General features: G+C 33.2%; 3 protein-coding genes across 3 annotated transcripts; 1 reads left to right on the top strand and 2 right to left on the bottom strand.

The window, feature by feature from the left end:
- Nucleotides 1-6,118: 6,118 nt before the first annotated feature.
- On the bottom strand, nt 6,119-9,477 carry LOC139528471 (thrombin inhibitor rhodniin-like). The gene is made up of 4 exons (XM_071324456.1): nt 9,339-9,477; nt 7,793-7,919; nt 6,602-6,823; nt 6,119-6,260 (listed from the first exon to the last, which is right to left on the bottom strand). The coding sequence occupies exons 1-4, from the start codon at nt 9,376-9,378 to the stop codon at nt 6,194-6,196; spliced, it is 456 nt and encodes a 151-aa protein (XP_071180557.1). The 5' UTR covers nt 9,379-9,477; the 3' UTR covers nt 6,119-6,193.
- A 388-nt stretch (nt 9,478-9,865) lies between these two features.
- LOC139528470 (ovoinhibitor-like) lies at nt 9,866-12,844 on the top strand. Its single transcript, XM_071324455.1, has 4 exons — nt 9,866-10,008; nt 11,168-11,300; nt 11,750-11,953; nt 12,738-12,844. Exons 1-4 carry the CDS (start codon nt 9,972-9,974, stop codon nt 12,808-12,810), a joined length of 447 nt encoding a protein of 148 aa, XP_071180556.1. The 5' UTR covers nt 9,866-9,971; the 3' UTR covers nt 12,811-12,844.
- Nucleotides 12,845-13,292: 448 nt separating this feature from the next.
- On the bottom strand, nt 13,293-22,174 carry LOC139528469 (sodium/calcium exchanger regulatory protein 1-like). Its single transcript, XM_071324454.1, has 4 exons — nt 22,019-22,174; nt 19,783-19,955; nt 14,270-14,368; nt 13,293-13,526 (listed from the first exon to the last, which is right to left on the bottom strand). The coding sequence occupies exons 1-4, from the start codon at nt 22,089-22,091 to the stop codon at nt 13,458-13,460; spliced, it is 414 nt and encodes a 137-aa protein (XP_071180555.1). The 5' UTR covers nt 22,092-22,174; the 3' UTR covers nt 13,293-13,457.
- Nucleotides 22,175-22,422: the final 248 nt, after the last annotated feature.

Below are 22,422 nucleotides of genomic sequence, written 5' to 3'. Positions count from 1 at the left end.
TGTTTGAGAATTGAAATACTGATAAACCATTGAATTAGGTAACACAATTGAAAAGTTATCAAAAAGTCACAGACACTTGAATCAGAAAAAAAATTCCTATATACCTTAATAAAAATATAGAGAAAAACATTCTGAGACAATGGCGGTGCAAAAAGCTGGAAATTTTGTACCCAGTAGAAACAATTCTAATATTATATCACCACAAAATTAAAATATAAATCAATATTCATTTTTTTTTATATTTTATTATGAAAAAATCATCACCAAAAAATTGGTAAACACCCCCAAAAAATAGCACCAAACTAAATTTGTCACCTTTTTTCACATACATAAACAAGTCAATCTTTGTTCTTGCTAGAAGATAAACAACATTTCCAGTAATAAGTAGAGAGTAATCTCCCTTTGTACTTATTTCTTTCATTAAAACTTCTAAACCAAAAACATCAATCAAGTTGAAATAGCTAGTGAGATATTGTGTTTGTTGAGGTACTGATCGAGTCTAGAGTCCTTGCCTTATTCTTCTCTCTATATTTAGAGATTCTTTTTGATTGCCTCAATAATTAGATCTGGTGTTTCGGGGGATTTCATCTTCCTAGGTGGTCCTTTCTTTACTCCTGTCCATATTACGGTTTCTGTAAAATAAAAAAAAATAATAATGCAATGAGGATGTTACTGTTGCAATAATTTGTATCGTCCAAGATATTGCGCAAATTCTGACACCAATATTATTCTGTACAATAGCATTATTTTATTGCAAAATGAAAAAACACAACTTCATTTCAACTTTCTGAAAACGTTTTCATTTTGAAGCAATTAGGTTTTTCATGGAATGTCGTTAAACATCAATTACTATTGCCAGTGTTTTTTTTACAAGAATGCAACATTGATATACAGTAAAATTGTTCATATTGAAAGAAGTGTTTGTCACATTATTTATTTGTCATGGCTGCCAAGGCTGCAGACCAAATTATATGAAGTCATTCTTTCCAGTGGCATTGGAAAATTGTATATTGAATATTGACATATTAAAAGTATTGACAAAGAGGAAGATGATGCTAGACAGCTATAAAAAACACTTAACACTTCATAACTCATTAGCTGTAAAAGCTACTGATCACCAAATATGAAGTCCATCTGTTAATAAACTTCAGAGATGTGTGTGACAAAAATATTTGGACAAATGAATTATCAGATCAACAAGATCCTAGAGTGTGAAAGTGGAAGGTGTGACAAAAATATTTGGACAAATGCAATATCAGATCAACAAGATCCTAGAGTGTGAAAGTGGGAAGTGTGACAAAAATATTTGGACAAATGAATTATCAGATCAACAAGATCCTAGAGTGTGAAAGTGGGAAGTGTGACAAAAATATTTGGACAAATGCAATATCAGATCAACAAGATCCTAGAGTGTGAAAGTGGGAAGTGTGACAGAAATATTTGGACAAATGAATTACCAGATCAACAAGATCCTAGAGTGTGAAAGTGGGAAGTGTGACAAAAATATTTGGACAAATGCAATATCAGATCAACAAGATCCTGGAGTGTGAAAGTGGGAAGTGTGACAAAAATATTTGGACAAATGCAATATCAGATCAACAAGATCCTAGAGTGTGAAAGTGGGAAGTGTGACAAAAATATTTGGACAAATGCAATATCAGATCAACAAGATCCTAGAGTGTGAAAGTGGGAAGTGTGACAAAAATATTTGGACAAATGCAATATCAGATCAACAAGATCCTAGAGTGTGAAAGTGGGAAGTGTGACAAAAATATTTGGACAAATGCAATATCAGATCAACAAGATCCTAGAGTGTGAAAGTGGGAAGTGTGACAAAAATATTTGGACAAATGCAATATCAGATCAACAAGATCCTAGAGTGTGAAAGTGGGAAGTGTGGCAAAAATATTTGGACAAATGCAATGTCAGATCAACAAGATCCTAGAGTGTGAAAGTGGGAAGTGTGACAAAAATATTTAGACAAATGCAATATCAGATCAACAAGATCCTAGAGTGTGAAAGTGGGAAGTGTGACAAAAATATTTGGACAAATGCAATATCAGATCAACAAGATCCTAGAGTGTGAAAGTGGGAAGTGTGACAAAAATATTTGGACAAATGAATTATCAGATCAACAAGATCCTAGAGTGTGAAAGTGGGAAGTGTGACAAAAATATTTGGACAAATGCAATATCAGATCAACAAGATCCTGGAGTGAGAAAGTGGGAAGTGTGACAAAAATATTTGGACAAATGCAATATCAGATCAACAAGATCCTAGAGTGTGAAAGTGGGAAGTGTGACAAAAATATTTGGACAAATGCAATATCAGATCAACAAGATCCTAGAGTGTGAAAGTGGGAAGTGTGACAAAAATATTTGGACAAATGAATTATCAGATCAACAAGATCCTAGAGTGTGAAAGTGGGAAGTGTGACAAAAATATTTGGACAAATGCAATATCAGATCAACAAGATCCTAGAGTGTGAAAGTGGGAAGTGTGACAGAAATATTTGGACAAATGAATTACCAGATCAACAAGATCCTAGAGTGTGAAAGTGGGAAGTGTGACAAAAATATTTGGACAAATGCAATATCAGATCAACAAGATCCTAGAGTGTGAAAGTGGGAAGTGTGACAAAAATATTTGGACAAATGCAATATCAGATCAACAAGATCCTGGAGTGTGAAAGTGGGAAGTGTGACAAAAATATTTGGACAAATGCAATATCAGATCAACAAGATCCTGGAGTGTGAAAACGGGAAGTGTGACAAAAATATTTGGACAAATGCAATATCAGATCAAGAAGATCCTGGAGTGTGAAAGTGGGAAGTGTGACAAAAATATTTGGACAAATGCAATATCAGATCAACAAGATCCTGGAGTGTGAAAGTGGGAAGTGTGACAAAAATATTTGGACAAATGAATTATAAGATCAACAAGATCCTGGAGTGTGAAAGTGGGAATATGTGAATATTTACGTTAACCTGGAAACATTTTTGTAACCAATTAACTATAAATCTACATAATGTATCTTTATTTCCAATTACTAAACAAAGCCTCATAATTTTTTATTAAGTTATACAATGTACATTGATATGACTTTTTCGTGACAGGACCATAAATCTATTTAGTAAACATGTAAAACGGATGTCACTCAGTTATTCTCAAATAAACCTACCCTTTCCACCCTTAACCAGAGTAAATTCAAAACTTCCACGGCGAGGTTTGGAAGGATTGAAATCAACTTCTACCTCACCAAAGGTCTGGCGCAAGTCTGCTACTAATGTTTCAGCCCTGCGCTTGAATACTTGTCAGGATTTGCTGAAATTGAAAACAAAAGAATTTATAGGATTATAACTTTACAAAAATGCAATTGAAACTAGAAACATCATGATGCTCGATTTGTTAGTCAATGTTAGTTACAATATGATCTAAATCAGTATATTGATGATCCTTACAGCAGTAAGGCTATCTGGATAGCATGTTGTTGAAATTCTTGTGGAATTACTTTGATATCTTTTTTTTCTTAAAAAGAATAACAACTTTTGTGTTGATGGTTATTGACCTCATCATATTGATGTGCTTTTTTGAACTGCAAGTACTTTTCACTCTGATGAGTGCAGTTATCCTATAAACTGTTAAACCTCTTTCAATTCATACTTTACATGTTATATGAGTATAACTAAGGAAACTTAAAAAAAAAAAAAAAAACCCTATTAATAGTAAAATATTGATTAATCTTGGAAAATGTAAACTATATTAGAATGTAACAAATTTAAAAAAAAAAAGGGGGGGTTGAATCTCTTAATTACAAACTCCAATTTCATATCCAACTATCTCCGTCATCACGTGACTTTTACACTTCTGTTGTATATCATTAATGGCCGATAGATTATCAATGAAAGTGAACGGGGTACATAGATAAAACGGTCATAACTTGTTTGTTATAAAGTATATTTTTCCTTCCAACCCCGCGTTTTACAGTTTATAAATTTTTACAATTAAATATGTTTTAAGTTTCAGTTCAGAAATATGATTTCGTGCTTCGAAATAAGTTTGAAAATTGAGGTGACATAGCCACACAGCCTCCGTTGACATCTTCGTTAAAACTCGACAAAATTGCAATGGGACCTTTTTGTAAAATCAATTTTCTCAATTAATTTATTGTTACTTATATCCTTCCAACCTCTAAAAAGATCGACAACATATTTATTTAAAGTAAATGGCAAACCATATCAGTTCAGGTATTAAACTTTTTGCTTCGAAATTTGTTTGAAAAGTTCATATTTTGGCAGTCTTCAGCAATATTTTCAAAATGGCGGACACTGTTGAAGGTTCATAACGACACGACATGCCGGTATTCATTTAGTTATAAATCAAAATGTAATATTTCAAATATTTATCAAAGTGTGTCTTTTTGTACTTACGAAATTTCTTTTTTCACATGTTCTTCAATATATTTATTAGAAACAGTCTCTCACACTAAAAATAAAGATTTACATGCACCGACCATGCAGTTTAGAACATTGATAGCGTGGGGCGACATGGACATATAGATTTTTGAAGATTTGTACGATGAAAATCGTAAAATTGTTAGATGCATGTCTTTTCAATAATTGTCTTACCTTAATGCAGCATATATTTAAACACTATTTCCCTCTGTGAAAGTGGATACATGCTATTTGTTTTGATAAAATTTCGAAGTTACATATAACAAAATGGCGACCAAATAATTTCAAACGTAGAGGATGTTCGACACTTAGTTTACACATGCAAATAATTCAATAAGATTTAACTGTTTGTATTGCAATTAAATATGACACGTTATTGTAACTCGTATGATAATTAAGGATAAAGCAAGATTGTGGAGATATTAATTAAGTCATCAACGTGATCAAACAAAACAAACATGGCAACGTGACCTAATCACGATGTAAATTTTGACAAGACTTAATATATATATTAGTATTATACGATTGTTTATGAAATCATTTAATGATAATATTTTATATCAACGAAAGGAAACCACGGATGGGTTGAAACAAAGATGCAATATCTATATATATATATTTTGAAATTATTACTTGGGTAACCAGTACATTTTACATAACCATAATTAAACCAGTCACATACAGAGTTATCGAACCTAATTATGACTGGAATAGTTGCATATGTGGGTGTCAAATGTTATACTACTATGAAAAGTTTCCTTAGATTTAAACTCTTAACAATTATGGTTATCATGGTTGGTTATGTTTACTATCACAATTGAAGATTTAAAGCTAGAGCTCTGGCAAAAAAAGACAAAAACCTGTTTCATACCAGTATTCAACAATGAGTTTGAAAGCGTCTGCTTCTGAGGCTTTCTTTGATTTTTTCGTCGGACTGTCTTTAACAGTTTCTTTGCTATCAGCTGTCTCTTGTGACTTTCTTTTCTTAGCAGGCATTTTAGTCTTGTTTTCCTCTTTCCCAGTTTTACACCTGGCTATCGTGCAGTAGGATGAGTCCAAAAGAGTTCCGAACTGATGTTCGTAAAAACGCGGGAAAATGTTATTGGAAAGGTTAAACAATGGAGTGTGATATTGGAATGGAACCGATTGATCGGTACGGTAGTGCTAATATAGAATATTGAGATCAATGGAATGTAAGAAATGAAACCATTTATACTCTGTTTGAAAAGAGGGAGGAATATTTGAAACATAAGGAGATTAATATGAAATTGGTATGCATATCTAGATGCATTTCAATGTTTTTGCATACATCTGTTGGGTTGATGTCCCATTGCAGTATGTCACCAGAGATATATATATATAGTTTACATGTGTATATATGTCTCTGATGTCACTAATCCCTATTCAATTCGATGTAATTAATCGATAGTTAGGAAGATAGAAAAGCACGCTCTATATCGAATTAAAAACGTTCAATCATTATTTGCCAATGGCTACACAACTGAAATCAAATTAATATTGTTTACAAATAGTTGAAGCACCTTCCTTATCATGTTGCGAAACTATTACATTGTATACTGCATCACCGCCTATCCGTCTAACTCTAAATGTCCAAGCCGCCTTTGATCTTTGCGACATGTGTTTTTGTTAATGAAACGAATGAATACTGAAAATATTTTAATTGCGCAAACATTGGTTTAACCAGAGACATATAATTATATTATAGTTCTCTGGCCAGTTTAACATGGTCCGTATTTAACCACATGTAAGTTTCTGTGGGTACATCTGGCTTTGTCAAATTCACATCTGAAAAAAACAATAAAAGACAGGATTGAAATATTTATTAAATAGTGTATAATTTATATTCTGCAAAATTTAATGCAAACCATGATCGCGCAACCTTTTATCACGCTGCTAATGCAAAATCTTAATCTACCAAGGGATGTATCGAAATATGATAAATTCAAGATTTGAAAAAAAAGATTCAAAATTAGAAAAGAACTTTAACGTACAAAAGTTTGTTATACCAATTAAAATTAATCAATTTCACGATTAAAATAGATTTTTTAAAAACGATAATAACTTTGTTTAATGATGTCAAAACATTTTTTTTCAAATTGTAAAATAGTGATATAAGTATAACGTACAAGTTAATGTATGTTGCCTTATTAGAGCCACATAACTGAAACGACCTTTCCAATAAACAGTTGTGGTGAAACAAATCCAGACAGAATATATCATAAGCCAGTTGTAATCCATCTTGTGTAGGAACTGATGGTATGTCAGTGATAGTCGAACTAGTTGGACATGGTCCAGAGTGGACAGCATGTAGTCTTGGGTGGTCACAAGTTGCTATATTTAAAGCACACCTGAAAGTGAATCAGATGTACACATTTTCAAAGTAAAGACACGAACGTTTACAAAATTTTATGTTTTCTGTAAATTATATCACAACTCTTGTAAAAACCGTAGATGCCAAATGTTACTGTGTGGTGTTTTTGGACTTTTATTTAATTTTATGCGTGGTGATGACTTTTTAGATTGTATCCTTGTTTTCTTCTTCCTCTTTTTGTCAATAGAAAATCTATATTGATATATATAATAACAATTATATTTATAAAAAATACAATAATCAGTTAAACGATATAATGACATAATGATTGTACTTCATAAATCTACAATTTATATAAACACATTGTAGTTAACTTCTCCTTAACTAATTACTATTAGATACATGCATATTAAGGTAAACTTCTCATAACTATTGAAGACATACAGATATTATATTATTTTATTGATTTTGTATTTAAATTGTATGAAAGATCAAATTTATTCATTCAGTGTATGTTCACTTGCTGTTAATATGTCTTTTGATTGAGTTAAGCCATATCAATTGATATTTTATAGTGTGTCTTTCTATGTTGGGATGTAACACTTTTGTTTCAGATAAGGGTGAAGGTTTGGTACCATTAGACGTTTAACCTCCGCTGCACTTGTAAGCACCTGTCCGAAGTCAGGAATCTGATGTACAGTAGTTGTCGTTTGTTGATGTGGTCACAAGCATAAGTGTTTCTGGTTTCTCGTTTTTTATATAAATTAGAGCGTTGATTTTCCCGTTTGAATGGTTTTACACTAGTAATTTTTGGTGCCCTTTACTGCGATATACTTGCTGTTCGGTTTGAGCCAAGGCTCCGTGTTGAAGACCTTACTTTGACCTATAATGGTTTACTTAATTTATAAATTATGACTTGGATGGAGAGTTGTCTAATTGACATTCATACCACCTCTACCTATAGCTATATATTGTGGTAATCTTCTCGTAACTATTGGATACATACATGTTGTAGTATGTTTTGCCGTCTGACCCACATGTTCTAGCCTCATCACGTGCTCTGCAGTTGATTCTGTCTGCAAGCTCACAATAATATCTCGTCAAGGCTCTGGTATTACAAGGTGATACAAAAACTGAGAAAAGAACTTATCAATTGGTCTGTGATCGTCTATACACGTATAGCATTTTACTTGCCTTATGCATGTTTATGATACAGGAAATATGTGCTTTGGACATTGATCTAATTTTTTAATATTTGTTTTGTAATTGTTTGTTTTTTTAATATTTCAACATACTTTCACTTACTAGTATTCAGTGTGTTTCTTAAAAAAAAACAACCTCATTATATAGTTTAAAAAAACAATCGAATAGAAAAAAGAAATTAATATATTTAAGAAATCGTCTGGTGTGCGTTCAACATATCACCATTTTCCAGTGGCAATTCATATACTTTGCCTTCCATTTTAATTCCTCTACATATAGCATATATAACTTTCCAATTTTATTAATTGTTCATTTGCTCTCATCTTGAATATGCATGAAACATTTGTCACTGGCATCAACCAAGCATTAATTCTTACATGTTGCATGATATTTAGATTAATTAACTTCCATTTCTCCACAAAAAAAATCAAGGTCACAGTAGGTCAGTTACTTTTTGGTTGCATGGCTAGAAGGGTTGTAAACATTAACTAGATACAAAAAAAACTAGTCTTACAATGCAGAATGTTGTTTGATTGTATGTTGTTTATATAACGTTCTCCAATCTTGGAAGGATCAATGATGATTTGAGTTAGGGTGTTTAAACTACTGGCATGTGTCAGTAACTGCCAGTAGTACTCTGCTTGTCATTATATTTAGTTGCCTATTCTAGCATCGGACTCGGACTTCTTTTAAACTGACTTTTACTGTGCGCTTTTATTTTTGTGTGTGGCTTTTCATTGACTAGAGGTCAAGGGGAAGGCGGAGAACTCACAAAACATGTTAAACCCGCCAAATTCATTTGCGCTTATCCCAAGTCAAGAACCTCTAGCCTTCGTAAATCTTGTGTGATTTAAAAAAATGGTTGTTTTTTTACATTGACTAGAGGTATAGTGGAAGGTGGGCAACTCACAAAACATGTTAAACCCGCCTCATTTTTGCGCCTGTCCCAAGTCAGGCAACTTTAGCCTTCGTTAGTCTTGTGTGATTAAAAAAAATATGATTGATTCATTTGTATGTTTTGGAGTTTTGTGTTTACAATCAATATTGTTTTTTTGTCAGCTCAAGACCGCCTTTGAGTGCAGAATTTTATCGCTGCATGGGTCTAAGATCTATATGTGGCCATAATGTTCAGTGTTCTGCTCATTGTTCGGGTCGTTGTCTTCCTTCGGAAATTCAAAAACAAATTAAAACTAAAAAAGCAAACCGACATTTGAACCCGTGTAAATACTGTATAAGGACATGCATTAAATTTTTAAGATTCTTTGCTAAATTTCTCACAGAGGGGTAAAACGCAGATAACAAGTATTGTTTATAAAACATATTGTCTTAACTAACAATATACTACATACCTTGGATGATCAACACAACTAAAATGAAATCATAATTCATTTCCACATAAATTCCGTGCTCAAAATATCCTTCTGTTTCAAATGATAAGTTATCATAAAGAAAGAAATAACCTTAGGAATTTGCTTTTGTGGCCTAGATTTAGGTAACTGGAAGGGCATAAAATTAGAGAGAACATGTTTTTGAATTCAACAGAATGTGTATACCTGTTTGACTTTTTTTTTAATCAACATGATACGTAGACATTTAATTCATGTATGTATGTATACGAGATCGAAATAGCCATGAAGACTATCACAAAAAAAATAATATTATTTATATGTAATAAAACTTCAAGGGGGACACCCCCCAATAGACTATGCATTGTTCTTTTTTGGCCCGTTCATTTCAGAGTATTTCGGACTATATCCTTATGCGGTCACAATTGATAGCGTATTTCTTTAATGGTGTTGCATTGACCGCAATGGCTAGTAGAAATGTAAAATAAATGTGTAGAATTCGATCCTTTATACACAACATTCCATAGATCTTATGTAAACTCTACAGATATACATCGCTGAGATAAGGCAGTCGTGATATAGTGTCACAAGTTTTTGACATTGATAGACAAGAGAGTACTAAACACCAACGTAACGATGCTTCGATATATAATTCTTTTAGTGCCTGCCATTTGTAAGTAAAACATATTTTTTTCAGGATTATATATAAGATAAATGAAGATGCGAAAAAAATGTCAATGAGACAGCAAAACGACGACTCAAATATCAAAATGACATCTAGAGGTCAAGCGACATATCGGCAGTAACAGCAGGTGTCTATATTTAGCTCTCAAAAAGTCCAGAGTGGAAATAGTTTTTTACAGATATCCGATGAACACTAAATTCTATAAAGTTACTTGAAAAAATTTCAACATTCCCTTTTAAAAAGTTAATCTCGTTTTCACAAATAAAGACGACGGAAAAGCACAGTAGGTAATGAGTATGATGAAAAAATAGTTTCAATACACACAGCAATAAAATACTTGACTATATAAACGAGTCTGATATATATAAATGATTTACTGAAAATTTCATTTAATTCAAATCGTTTAACTTTTTGAAATTAAAAAAGGTCCTTTTCTTTTGACTTTGTTTAACGGTAATCCCTAGATGTTATAGTTGACAATATTGTATGGCTTTGGCTCATTATTGAAGGCTGTACTTTGACGCATCGTTAATGTCGTATTCTTATCATTTGGTATTAGCTGGATAGTCTAAAAATCCCCATGTTCTTTGTACGTTTTCGTTCATGTAATTATTCAGATAATTGTTCTTTCTATTTGTTCACTCACTGTTTAGTTGATTTGGTTGTAGCGGTAAAAAAAACTACGGAAGGTCGCCAGAAATTACACTAAAAAAGTATAGGTTAATAGGAGTGAAAACAGGATGATTGTTGCATGAGATAGAATCAAGTTATTCTATTCCGAAAGAACAGTGAAATTGTATGAATACGATAATGTTGCATGACTAGCTCCACACGAGTGAGATATTGGTATGGATAACAGTAGGGACTGGATTAGTTAAGAGATGAATTTGCACGGAACTGCGTGCTGTTAATGTTCTGTATATTGCAAATTGAAATCTATTGGAGTTGTTTGATGGTCGTTGGTTGATTTTAATTTGAATTGGGTTTTTTTTGTTGTTGTTTTTTTGCTTACATGCAACAGGATGATTCTTGCATGAGATGGAATCAAGTTGCTACATAATATTCTTTAACCTGATTTTTTTACTTCTTATGAGGCAGATGAATATATTTCAACACCGATTTTCGACATATTTTTGTCCTCTTTTAGTTTTAATCGTCCTAGCGGAGGAATATCAGAGAGAAAGAAGAGGTTATCGTTGTGCAATGTTTCTGGGACATCATTGTTTTGGTGAACCATATGACCCCCAGTGCGGATCTAACAACATGACTTATTATAATAAGTAAGTTTTACAATACGTTTTATAATAGAAACAGAATACAATTGAGTGTGGATAAACTCCAAAATAATTCAATAACTACTTTGCACTAAAAGAGCAATTTCGTTGAAACAGTGGCGGATCCAGAAATTTTCATAAGTGGGGGCCCACTGACTGACCTAAGAGGGGGCCCGCTCCAGTCACACTTCAGTGATTCCCTATATAAGCAACCAAACTTTTTCACAAAAGGGGGGGGGGCGGGCCCCCTGCCCCCCTAAATCCGCCTCTGTTGAAATGAAAAGTGCATCTCTAAACTACCAACGAAAGGTCATTTACCATAGCATACAATTACTAATTATCAATTACTATCATTCCCTAGTTTACTGTCCACAGCGGTCACTGATAATATATATTGTATGTTTAATGCATATTGTCTCATAAAACTGCATTTCAGTGGCGTCTCTTTCTTACAGATGCGATTTCGCCAAAAATCACTGCCGAGTAAGAACTATTCATCTAGCTCACAATGGCACCTGTCATGGAGAAAGTCAAGAAGGTTCTCTGACCCACGGGGAATGGATCGTACTCCAGTATACATGTGAAATGCTGTTGTTGAAAGGCTGTCCCGATGATATTGCTGAGATATGTGCTTCAAACGGAAAGACATACAATAATGAGTATGACAAAAAAACATTATTTACACTGCACTTTAAAATACCATTGATATTCAAAAACATTATTTACACTGCACCTTAAAATACCATTGATATTCAAAAACATTATTTACACTGCACTTTAAAATACCATCGATATTTAAAATCATTAAGAGATAAGATATACGCTTGGCCATTCGACTGAATTTTTCCGTATATTATAAATCGATTGACAAGCAGTCAATCTAACCATGTGAAGTCAAACTCGACAGTTTATCTTTTGCCTATTGTGGTTGGCTGTATAGGGTGGTTTTTTTTTTAACGTTCAGCGACAATTATTACATTATAAATACTTCAGGATAGCATACTATATGCTCCAATCGTATATATACAATTGTTTTGAAAAATACATTTAAACTTAAGAAACGTACTCGCAGATTTCAATTTAAGGTTTATGTTTTGGACTAAAATATGTTAAATGTTTTATGAAAAGTGATTTGTGGTAAAATCAACTTGAACCTTTGTACATATGTTCATTATGAAGAAAAGCAATTAATATGTACTCCAAATTAGATTTAAGACAAAGAAACATCGCAATTTTCTAAATTTAGAAATGTGATAGTAGAAGTGGTTATGCATGGAGCCTTATTGACCCATATTGTTGTTGTTGACTAACATTTTGTCGACAGTAACAGCAAAGTAAGCATAAAAGAAAGGGTGTTTATGGAACTACGTAATATATAGGCTGTATTTTGTTGTTGTTGAAGTTGAAGTTAGATGGAATAATAACTTATTTTATACATTACAGATGTGAATATGAACTGCAAAGATGTATGCACCCAGAGCTTACAATTGTGAAGAGAGAGGCTTGTCTAGCTTAGGTTTCATCTACGATATTAAAATATTTAAACATTAGTTCAAATGTATTTTTATATATCTTATGACTTTCATCGTAACTGACTAAGAGAAAAATTATGTCATCTTTACAGCTGAGTGAATTGAGTATGAAGGTAGAGCTAATATCTTTGGCTAGTCTGCATGCTAGCTAAACCGTGAAATCATTAAAAGTTAAGATATATTACACTCCATTCGACGTAGTCTAGTCCTACAGGCAGATAGTTTCGTTATCTGTCGGACTAGTCTTCTCTTAAAGGAAGGTAGTTTACCTAATCTCTTCACGGTTTAGCTAACAAACAAGTTAACCAACGAGATAACCTTAACCTACACACTCATTGCAATCGGCTGTAATGGGAAAACTTTAGGTGTACTAAACAAGTCATCCATTAATAGCATGTTTGTGACAATACTAAAAGTGAGCTGCCACTTCGACTAGTTTGGACAATCTACTTTATAAACCAAAGCCTTTACAATGGTCACATGTTTTATTGTCAAATGATATTATGTACATATAAAGCTTTTGCAGATTCTCCTTATAAGCTCTTAACACCGGTTAAATGTCATATTCTATAGCGCCAACTGTACAAAGTGTCTCACAATAACAACGCTCTAGTCCTATTCTTTAAATAGTCTATGTTTCAGCTTTCAGATATTTTCTTGTACAAGTAACTTCTTTGTCGCCCTCATATGCAACTAGTTTCTAAAATTAATAAATAAAGAAACATAAGAAATTAACAAGATTAATGGGAGTAATATGTGTTCGTGTTTTGTCATACAAATAATTGGACAAATTGGAAGGCATTACTCAAAAGTGATCAAATACTACATGGTTTTACACGAAGTGGAATCCCAACTATTCTATATATATGCCAATGCATATCAAAGAATACTTTTTACATTTGTATTTTATATGCCAGTTCTTCCAGCATATCGATTTTGCAAGAGTGAATTTGTTACTCTTGAAATACGAACAAAATGACATACATAAAATGACGACATGGTCAAAACTCGAACAAACTACGCTGGCGCTGTAGTTGTGGTTTATCGCAGAGATACTGTACAAATAATGTCTTTCTATAAACTTTGTGTACTTAAAATCCCAGTACTGAGGTTTTCATTGATAAAAATACAAGTAAATACACATTAACACTGGCGGATCTAGAAATTTTAATAAGTGGGGGTCCACTGACTGCCTAAGAGGGGGCCCGCTCCAGTCACACTTCAGTGATTCCATAAATATAAGCAACCAATTTTTTCCCAAAAGGGGGGGGGGGCGGGCCCCTGCACCCCCCTTTAATTCGCCTCTGATTTGTATGGAACTCCGTGTTGATATCCGTACTTTGACCAATGATGGTTTTTCTTTTAGAAATTGTGACTTAGATGGAGAGTTGTCTCATTGGCTCACACACCACATCTTCTTATATCTAATGACATATAACTTACCAGCGTCATTGTATTGCCATCAAATTCTCGTGATATCAGTGAATTACAGTCTCCCTTCTGGTCAATGTCTAATCTGTTACCGTCCAATCGTGCTATACTCTGTAACATAATCATATGATTTATATCAAAAGCCTTATTAGATTGTTTTGAAAACGCCAATGCTTCTGATCGGACATAGTGCATAATTTAACAACTTATATCCTGGAACCATTTCATGATTTATACTAACTTCCACTTGATTGATAACGGAATTCATATGATTAGACCTTATTTTTGGTTGCTATAAATGATCGATAAGCTCCACCATTTGGTCAGCGACACAGAATCGTTATATGCTAGCAAAATGCATTCATGAAATGGTTTCGGTTGATATTGAGATCGATCTTGTTATGTCCAATTTTCTAAATTTTTTTAAACTTTTTCTACATGTTCTATGTGTATCCAAACTTGGCACAGAGAGTTCTTGGTGAAGGTTTATTTATTGAATACGAAAAGACACGCGATTATATCTTTTTTTCAATTATCACAATTGCCAACCCCCAAAATAAGTGAACACTACCGTAAAAAGAGATAAGTGAACGAATTTCGAAAAGGGCGCGGGTTGCTTTTGGTTCCGTTTGTTGTCACGATTTGATGCATGCATAGGTATTGTGGTACATTTCTTTTCTACAACTTTTTATTGGTTACAGCATGAAAGTACTACACTGTACTCACTTTAAATGCTGCTTAAAGTTTGACTGGTTCTACTTTATAAATTTTCTGTTTACAAAACTTTGAATTTTTCGAAAAACTAAGGATTTTCTTACCCCAGGAGTAGATTACCTTAGCCATATTTGGCACAACTTTTAGGAATTTTTGATCCTCAATGCTCTTCAACTTTGTATTTATTTGGCTTTTTAACTATTTTGATCTGAGCGTCACTGATAAGTCTTATGTAGACGAAACGCGCGTCTGGCGTATAAAATTATAATCCTGGTACTTTTGATAACTATTTACACCACTGGGTCGATGCCACTGCTGGTGGACGTTTCGTCCCCGAGGGTACCACCTGCCCAGTAGTCAACACTTCGGTGTTGACATGAATATCAATTATATGGTCATTTTTATAAATTTTCTGTTTACAAAACTTTGAATATTTAGGCAGTTAAGCTGCCTAATGCGAGCACCCTAAATTTGTGTTCTACCCAATAAATGCTGAAATATGTGCCATTGTTGTTATCTAGCTGGATGTTATGTTATTCATAACTAATTGGACAGTTTTTTCATACTTTTAATTCTTGATTACAAAAAATATAATCAGAAAAACCTTAAATGATCGTCGATTTATCCAAAAGTTTTGAAGTTGCACATAGGAAGTAGAGCACATTAGGAATCTTTATGTAGTTTATTATCCCCTGTGATTTTGGCTAAGCTGTCAAAGAACAAATGTATGAAATGTTTAATCACCGAAAATTTATAAAGACAAGTAGTTTAGATTTCCCAAATGGCAAAAGTCGTAGGAATATTGTTTGTCGTCAATACGTAGTCAACTACGTCAGTAGTCTTAAAATAAGTTCCACTGTTCATGCTGTTGGCGGCAAATTTTTGTACCTTTTCTATTTGGAGGCAGGGGTTCAATTAGCGGTTGTCCGAGGTCTTCGAACTTCCACTTTTGCAGTCGGACTTTTGACTTGGTTACTAGCTACGCCCGACATGCACGACTTGAGAGGAAATAAAAAAATAACTTTGCAAACCTTTTTACCAAAGTCTCCTAATAAACGATCTCAAAACTTGTTTTTAGCATTATTATTCATAACAGCGATGTTCATTTTATTCAACCGCTAACTTTATACAGAAAATTGCCGACAAATAATGTGTAAATTCGAGTAAAATCGTATCTGACAAAAACAATATTGAAAACAAAATGGCTGACATGAGAAGAAAATTCTAAAATCGGATCCGATTCCGGAAGCTGATATGGGTAATTCCGGGTTTTGGCGATCTTTGAACTTTAAAAAAAATCAGACAGATGACAAAATACATCTTTGCATGGTAAATAAATATAAACACTAGAATTGAAAACCAAAAGATATATGTAAAAGAATGAAAAAACTAAAAATATTTTGTACTGAAAATGTGAGAAACGTACAATTAAATACAATGATGATGAAGTAGAGCAGAATATAATGGTGCAAGAGTGCCAGCGTTCTGAAGATCCATAGGTATCCATAGGAAACTCAAAATTACTTTTTGACAAATTTTAATGTAAAAAAACTCAATGTGAGTCTTTGTGACAGCTGGGAACAGTATATCTAACAATATATATGGTGTTGGTGACAGTATAAATTTTCTTTATCAGTAATAAATGTTGGTAAAGCAAGTTAGATTCTTTTAAAGTGTAAACATATTACTAGATGGGTATTTTTTTTTTCTCAATTTTGATGGGTCAGTTAAAATAGCTAGAAGTTTCTTATTTTACACATATAGTGCATCTAGATTATATGATACCTGAATGTAAGCAAATTATATGTATGTGGAGTCCTTTGGGGGCACTCTACCCCCTCCTGTTTGATAACTTTGAAACGGATGAGATCCCCACCTCTCAAACATATACATTCATGTATGGGACTATATAACTAATCAAATGAAATATAGGTGAAGTCCCTAGGGTCACCCACCACCTCCTGCTTCAGAACTTGGAAACAGTCGGGATCCTCATCCCTCAACCATATTTATTCATGTATGGGACAATATAACCAATCAAATGAAATACAGGGGGAGTCCCTTGGGTCACCCCACCACTCCTGTTTGGGAACTTTGAAACAGTCCAGATCCCCAATCATAAACCATATATATTCATGTATCGGACAATATAATAAATCAAATGAAATATAGGGGGAGTCCCTGTGGGTCATCCCACCCCTCCTGTTTGAGAACTTGGAAACGGTCGAGATCCCCACCCCTAAACCATATATATTCATGTATGGGACAATAACACAAATCATATGAAATATAGGTGGAGTTCGTGGGGCCACTCTACCCCTTCCTGTTTGAGAATTTGAAAACGGTTGAGATCCCCTCCATAAACCATATATATTCATGTATTGGACAATATAACAAATCAAATGAATTAAAGGGGGAGTCCCTAGGGTCACTGCACCCTCATGTTTGAGAACTTGGAAACAGTCGAGATCCTCACCATGTAACCATATATACTCATGTATGGGACTAAATAACAAATAAAATAAAATATAGGGGAAATCCCTGCGGTCATCCCACCCCTCCTGTTGTTTGAGAACTTGAAAACAGTCGAGATCCTAACCATAAATTAAACCATATATTTTCATGTATGGGACAAAAGAACAAATCAAATGAAATATAGGGAGACTCCTAATGGTCACCCTACCCAATCCTGTTTGATAACTTGGAAACAGATGAGATCCCCACTCCTCAACCATATATATCCATGTATTGGAAAACATAACAAATCAAATGAAATATAGGGGAAGTCACTGGGGTCCCCCACCCCTAAACCATATATATTCATGTATGGGACAATATAAAAAATCAAATGAAAAATAGGGGTAGTCCCTGGGGTCACTCACACCCTCTTGTGTGTGTTTTGAGGTAAAAGATTGGGATACTAATACCTAAACCATATTCATTCCTGTTTTTGATTTCAAAAAGATTGAATGACATACAAGATCAATCTCATAGGCGTCACATATGCATATCACTTTGCTAGACCTAACACCTGTCATTTTATTCCAAACTTAGACATCATGGACTTGGATTGAAGGTGGGAGTCATTTACATTTACTATGGACAGGTCAGTCAGACCTCACTATTGATCCCTGTAGTAGTAAACATTTTTCTGATTTGTGTCTCATAACTTTTGTACTGTAGAACACAAACTCAGTTTTCTTTCCAGAGAAGCAAGTCTATTCATACTTTTACAAGCTCGTACTAAAGTCAACTTGAAATACTATCAGTCAACTAATACAAAAAATTACGATAAACTAGAAGAACTGCAATCATTGCGAATTTGTACCACTGCTGACTCGAGACTCATAAGCATGAAAAAAAAATATACTTGATATATACGTTGCTATTGAAAACCTTGATAAAATAGGAATTATTTGCCTTAATGATTAATTCATTAAATGAACATAAATGTACAATTATATATGAATGTTTAATGTTTGTTCTTTTAAATCTTTAAAAACAAAATTGAAGCAACATTGCCACAGTTTTCATAATTATGTTTGCCTTGGTTTTTGGTTAACTGCCTACAGTGCTTACAGCGCTTTGATTCGAAAAACTAAGAATTTTCTTACCCCAGGAGTAGATTACCTTAGCCATATTTGGCACAACTTTTAGGAATTTTTGATCCTCAATGCTCTTCAACTTTGTATTTATTTGGCTTTTTAACTATTTTGATCTGAGCGTCACTGATAAGTCTTATGTAGACGAAACGCGCGTCTGGCGTATAAAATTATAATCCTGGTACTTTTGATAACTATTTACACCACTGGGTCGATGCCACTGCTGGTGGACGTTTCGTCCCCGAGGGTATCACCAGCCCAGTAGTCAGCACTTCGGTGTTGACATGAATATCAATTATATGGTCATTTTTATAAATTTTTTGTTTACAAAACTTTGAATTTTTCGAAAAACTAAGGATTTTCTTACCCCAGGAGTAGATTACCTTAGCCATATTTGGCACAACTTTTAGGAATTTTTGATCCTCAATGCTCTTCAACTTTGTATTTATTTGGCTTTTTAACTATTTTGATCTGAGCGTCACTGATAAGTCTTATGTAGACGAAACGCGCGTCTGGCGTATAAAATTATAATCCTGTTACTTTTGATAACTATTTACTCCATTTTGAATACGGTGCGGTCACTGTTGTGATGCGATGACGTTTTGATTTTTTTTTTTTTTGCTTTTAGTCCATTTTTATCGAGATACATAATGGTGCTTAAAAATTTCATTGGTTTTTAGTCATACACTATTCTGCATGAGCAATGAATTGTAATATTTCTTTCATCTCTGGGCTGGGGTTTATTCCCAATTTAATTTTATACGAGCCAAAATGTTGGATGTTTTTGGGTTTTTTTAATAAATTAAAATGCATTCACGTAAATTTTGAAAACATATAGTTATTCAAGTTGAGTCATGATTTTAACATTTTTCATGCAAAAAGGACTATACCTGAAACGAAAATTAAGATGAACTTTATTAAACAAAACACAATCAAGAATGATATTTCTTCTTAGAGTAAGTCTACAGAAAATATCCCATTTGCCATTCTATACACTTTCAGAAATGGGATATATAAGAGGTGAGAAAAGTGGGGATGTGTGATATAGGGAAAAAGTGGGGATGTGGGATATAGTAGGTAAAACGTTGAGGTGTGGGATGAAGTGAGTAAAAAAGTGGAGTATGGAGAAAATTTTGGAAATGAGCGCCCCGTGTCATCTCTCATAGAAACAGGATCCAATTTATAGCCTTTAAGTTGTCTATTAGTTACCTTCACTTTTCGTCCATCTGCTGTAGTTTCATTGAATTCTTCATTAAGTTTAAAAGTAATCTCTGTTGTTTTTATAGTAGTTATAGTTTTGATGGTCCAGTTGTCACCATCCACAGATATTTCTATTGTTGGCTTGGCCATGTTTGCCATCTTTCTCATTACTAACCCGACACCTAAAAACATCATGCATAATTAATAATTGATTTGTATTTGATTCAGGTTCAGTGGCCAATATTTCATACATAAATGAAAAAATGTCTACCTTGTGTTAATCTGTCTTTTATGTGCGTGGGTGTTGTTGTATTGCTTAATTTAGCATTGAAATATACCTCACATAACTTTTTATGTATATCCAAAATACTATGCTGTAATAATTATATGCAAGATTTTGGGTACTAATGTTATCACCCCTTTAGATTTTTCAAAAATATGGACTGCATAACAAGTATCAATATTTGACATCATACTTAATCAATTTGGTCGTCACTTTTCAATGGATGAAATCATGTATAGTTGATGATTAATTTGTATTTGTGTCAAGTTCAGTGGCCAATATTTCATGCATAAATAACAAATGTCTAACGCGAATAAGAACCACTGAATCATGACAGGAGCGGGTCCCCTCTTTGACAGTCAGTTGGCCCTTTGTGACAATTTCTTGGTCTGCCAACGGTACGTGTGTTAATTTTTGTGTCTTTAATTTGCGTGGAATGTTGTCGGATTGCTGTCGCATTTGAAGTATACCACATAACACTTTTGATTTATATCTGAAATAATTTGCCGTTGTAACATATGCGCGCACGATTTGGAAATTTAATGTTTTTACCACTTTTGATTTTTCAAAAGAAAGAAAAATATTAACTGCATATCAATTACAGTTCTTGTTGGACATGCACCATATCAAATCACATAGAGCATTGTTGAGTCGTCACTTTTCAATGAATAAACTGCATTTTTTTTAGAAAACATGTCAATTATCTATACTACTGTTTTGAAAAACTTTTCCCTGACATATCATCGTAGCTATACATCTGAAGCATTTTGAATTTCACTTTTTCGTTTTAATTGAATTTCTCTATAAGGAAAATGGGCGTTAAAGGAGGTTTGCATTTCATTACTTTTAACTTCCAGATCAAGCTGACCGTGTATCTATTATCTAATAGAGTAATTGTTGGAAGGGGTCGTGCCCTATATTAATTACATTTGTGTCCATTTGATTTGACAGGTCAGGTGAAAAGTCACCGGACTATCCTCAGTACAGGAAGATAAATGACTTATATAATGGTCATCGGTTATCAAGTTGACTAACGTAGCGAAACAAAATATCATAGTAAACAACATATAAAAATACGACTGTATTTCTTTAAACAGGGTCGAGTAAATAATGGCGTATATTGCATTAAATACGAAAACAAAATCAATTAAATTCCATATTATTATGAGAAACAATGAGTTGTCAGACAAACTGTCATACTCGTATTGTTGATGAGATTTTTTTACATGTCTGGTAAGCAAACATTGATATTTCTTTTTGAAAATGAAAATAAGTTTTTTTTATGCTGCAAAACGCTGCAATGAAATTTTATTAGAGCAAACATATATTTTATACTCGTGATAATTGACTTGCATTTGTATTATATCTAAAAAAATGTTCTATAGTCTCTCATAACTCTCTATAGAGTGGTTCGTGTTGTTATCTTGTGTTTAACAATGCTATATATTTTATATGTAACAAGTGGTGAAACTTTAATAAAGTATTTGTATAGTCTTGTCTAGAAATAAAACTGTCGAATCATACGGTATATTTTTTACATCCTTTTCCACAAATGCACAGATATAATTATGCGCATTTAATCTTCTCCATTTGTTTTAGGTTGGTTTCGTGCATTAAAATGTGCATTAGATTATGATCATCTTTAATATGATATCGTACACGTGTACCATACACTCTCAAATTCATATGTAAAAACCTTTGATCTCCACTTAAGAAGTAGCCACTTTTAACCACGTATACTAACAACAGAGGAAAATATAAATAAATTAACGTCACTAGAAAATATTCATATAATAAGTTTATCTTCCAAATTCAATAATTAAATAGATATCCAGCTGATAAATTCAGTTTTAAGAGTACACAATGAAAACATGCACTCCATAATATTATTAATACATTATCTAAAATTTTACATTATTTACATTATCAGAAATACTACATTACATCTACCCAATACCTTACCCAATGCTTTCATATAATCATCAAAATTATGAGATTCTGCCATTTTCCATGTTCCCAAGGCTAAGTCTGCCATTGTAAATATAATTACTATTTTATAGGAATAGTCCAGTTGATGTGTCTATACAATACAGTAAATCGATTGAAGGTGCAGTAAAGAAAAAATAACTCATGACAGTAATCTTTCATAAAATTGGCGGGAAATTCGGTACACGCGTCTTTTAACTAATTTTTCATTGAACTTTTTTATTTTTTAATGTATCATCGTCAAGGAGTTTGGTTAGTTCAATATTATACACTTATTGACTGGCTATGAGGACCACGGCCCGAGGCGGTAACTATTTCCCGACGTGAGAAATTTAAGTATCAGATGTTTATTAGTCTGAATAAAAAAAAAATCACATCAG

This window comes from Mytilus edulis, chromosome 6, assembly GCF_963676685.1.
Source record: "Mytilus edulis chromosome 6, xbMytEdul2.2, whole genome shotgun sequence".
NCBI lineage: Eukaryota > Metazoa > Mollusca > Bivalvia > Mytilida > Mytilidae > Mytilus > Mytilus edulis.
Note: the sequence above shows the minus strand (reverse complement) of the source record. Positions and strands in the feature narration are given on the sequence as shown.

Bases quoted from the DNA above. Each gene is read 5' to 3' on its own strand.
- LOC139528471 (XM_071324456.1), bottom strand. From the start codon at position 9,378: ATGAATTATGATTTCATTTTAGTTGTGTTGATCATCCAAG. The intron at 7,920-9,338 runs GTATGTAGTATA...TTCTTTTCTCAG, and splicing joins AGTTGTGTTGATCATCCAAG to TTTTTGTATCACCTTGTAAT. The intron at 6,824-7,792 runs GTATGTATCCAA...ATTCACTTTCAG, and splicing joins GGCAAAACATACTACAACAT to GTGTGCTTTAAATATAGCAA.
- LOC139528470 (XM_071324455.1), top strand. From the start codon at position 9,972: ATGCTTCGATATATAATTCTTTTAGTGCCTGCCATTT. The intron at 10,009-11,167 runs GTAAGTAAAACA...GTCCTCTTTTAG, and splicing joins TCTTTTAGTGCCTGCCATTT to TTTTAATCGTCCTAGCGGAG. The intron at 11,954-12,737 runs GTATGACAAAAA...TATACATTACAG, and splicing joins GGAAAGACATACAATAATGA to ATGTGAATATGAACTGCAAA.
- LOC139528469 (XM_071324454.1), bottom strand. From the start codon at position 22,091: ATGGCAGACTTAGCCTTGGGAACATGGAAAATGGCAGAATCTCATAAT. The intron at 14,369-19,782 runs GTAACTAATAGA...ATTATGTTACAG, and splicing joins CAGATGGACGAAAAGTGAAG to AGTATAGCACGATTGGACGG. The intron at 13,527-14,269 runs GTAAGTTATATG...TATTAATTTTAG, and splicing joins ATGGCAATACAATGACGCTG to AAACTAGTTGCATATGAGGG.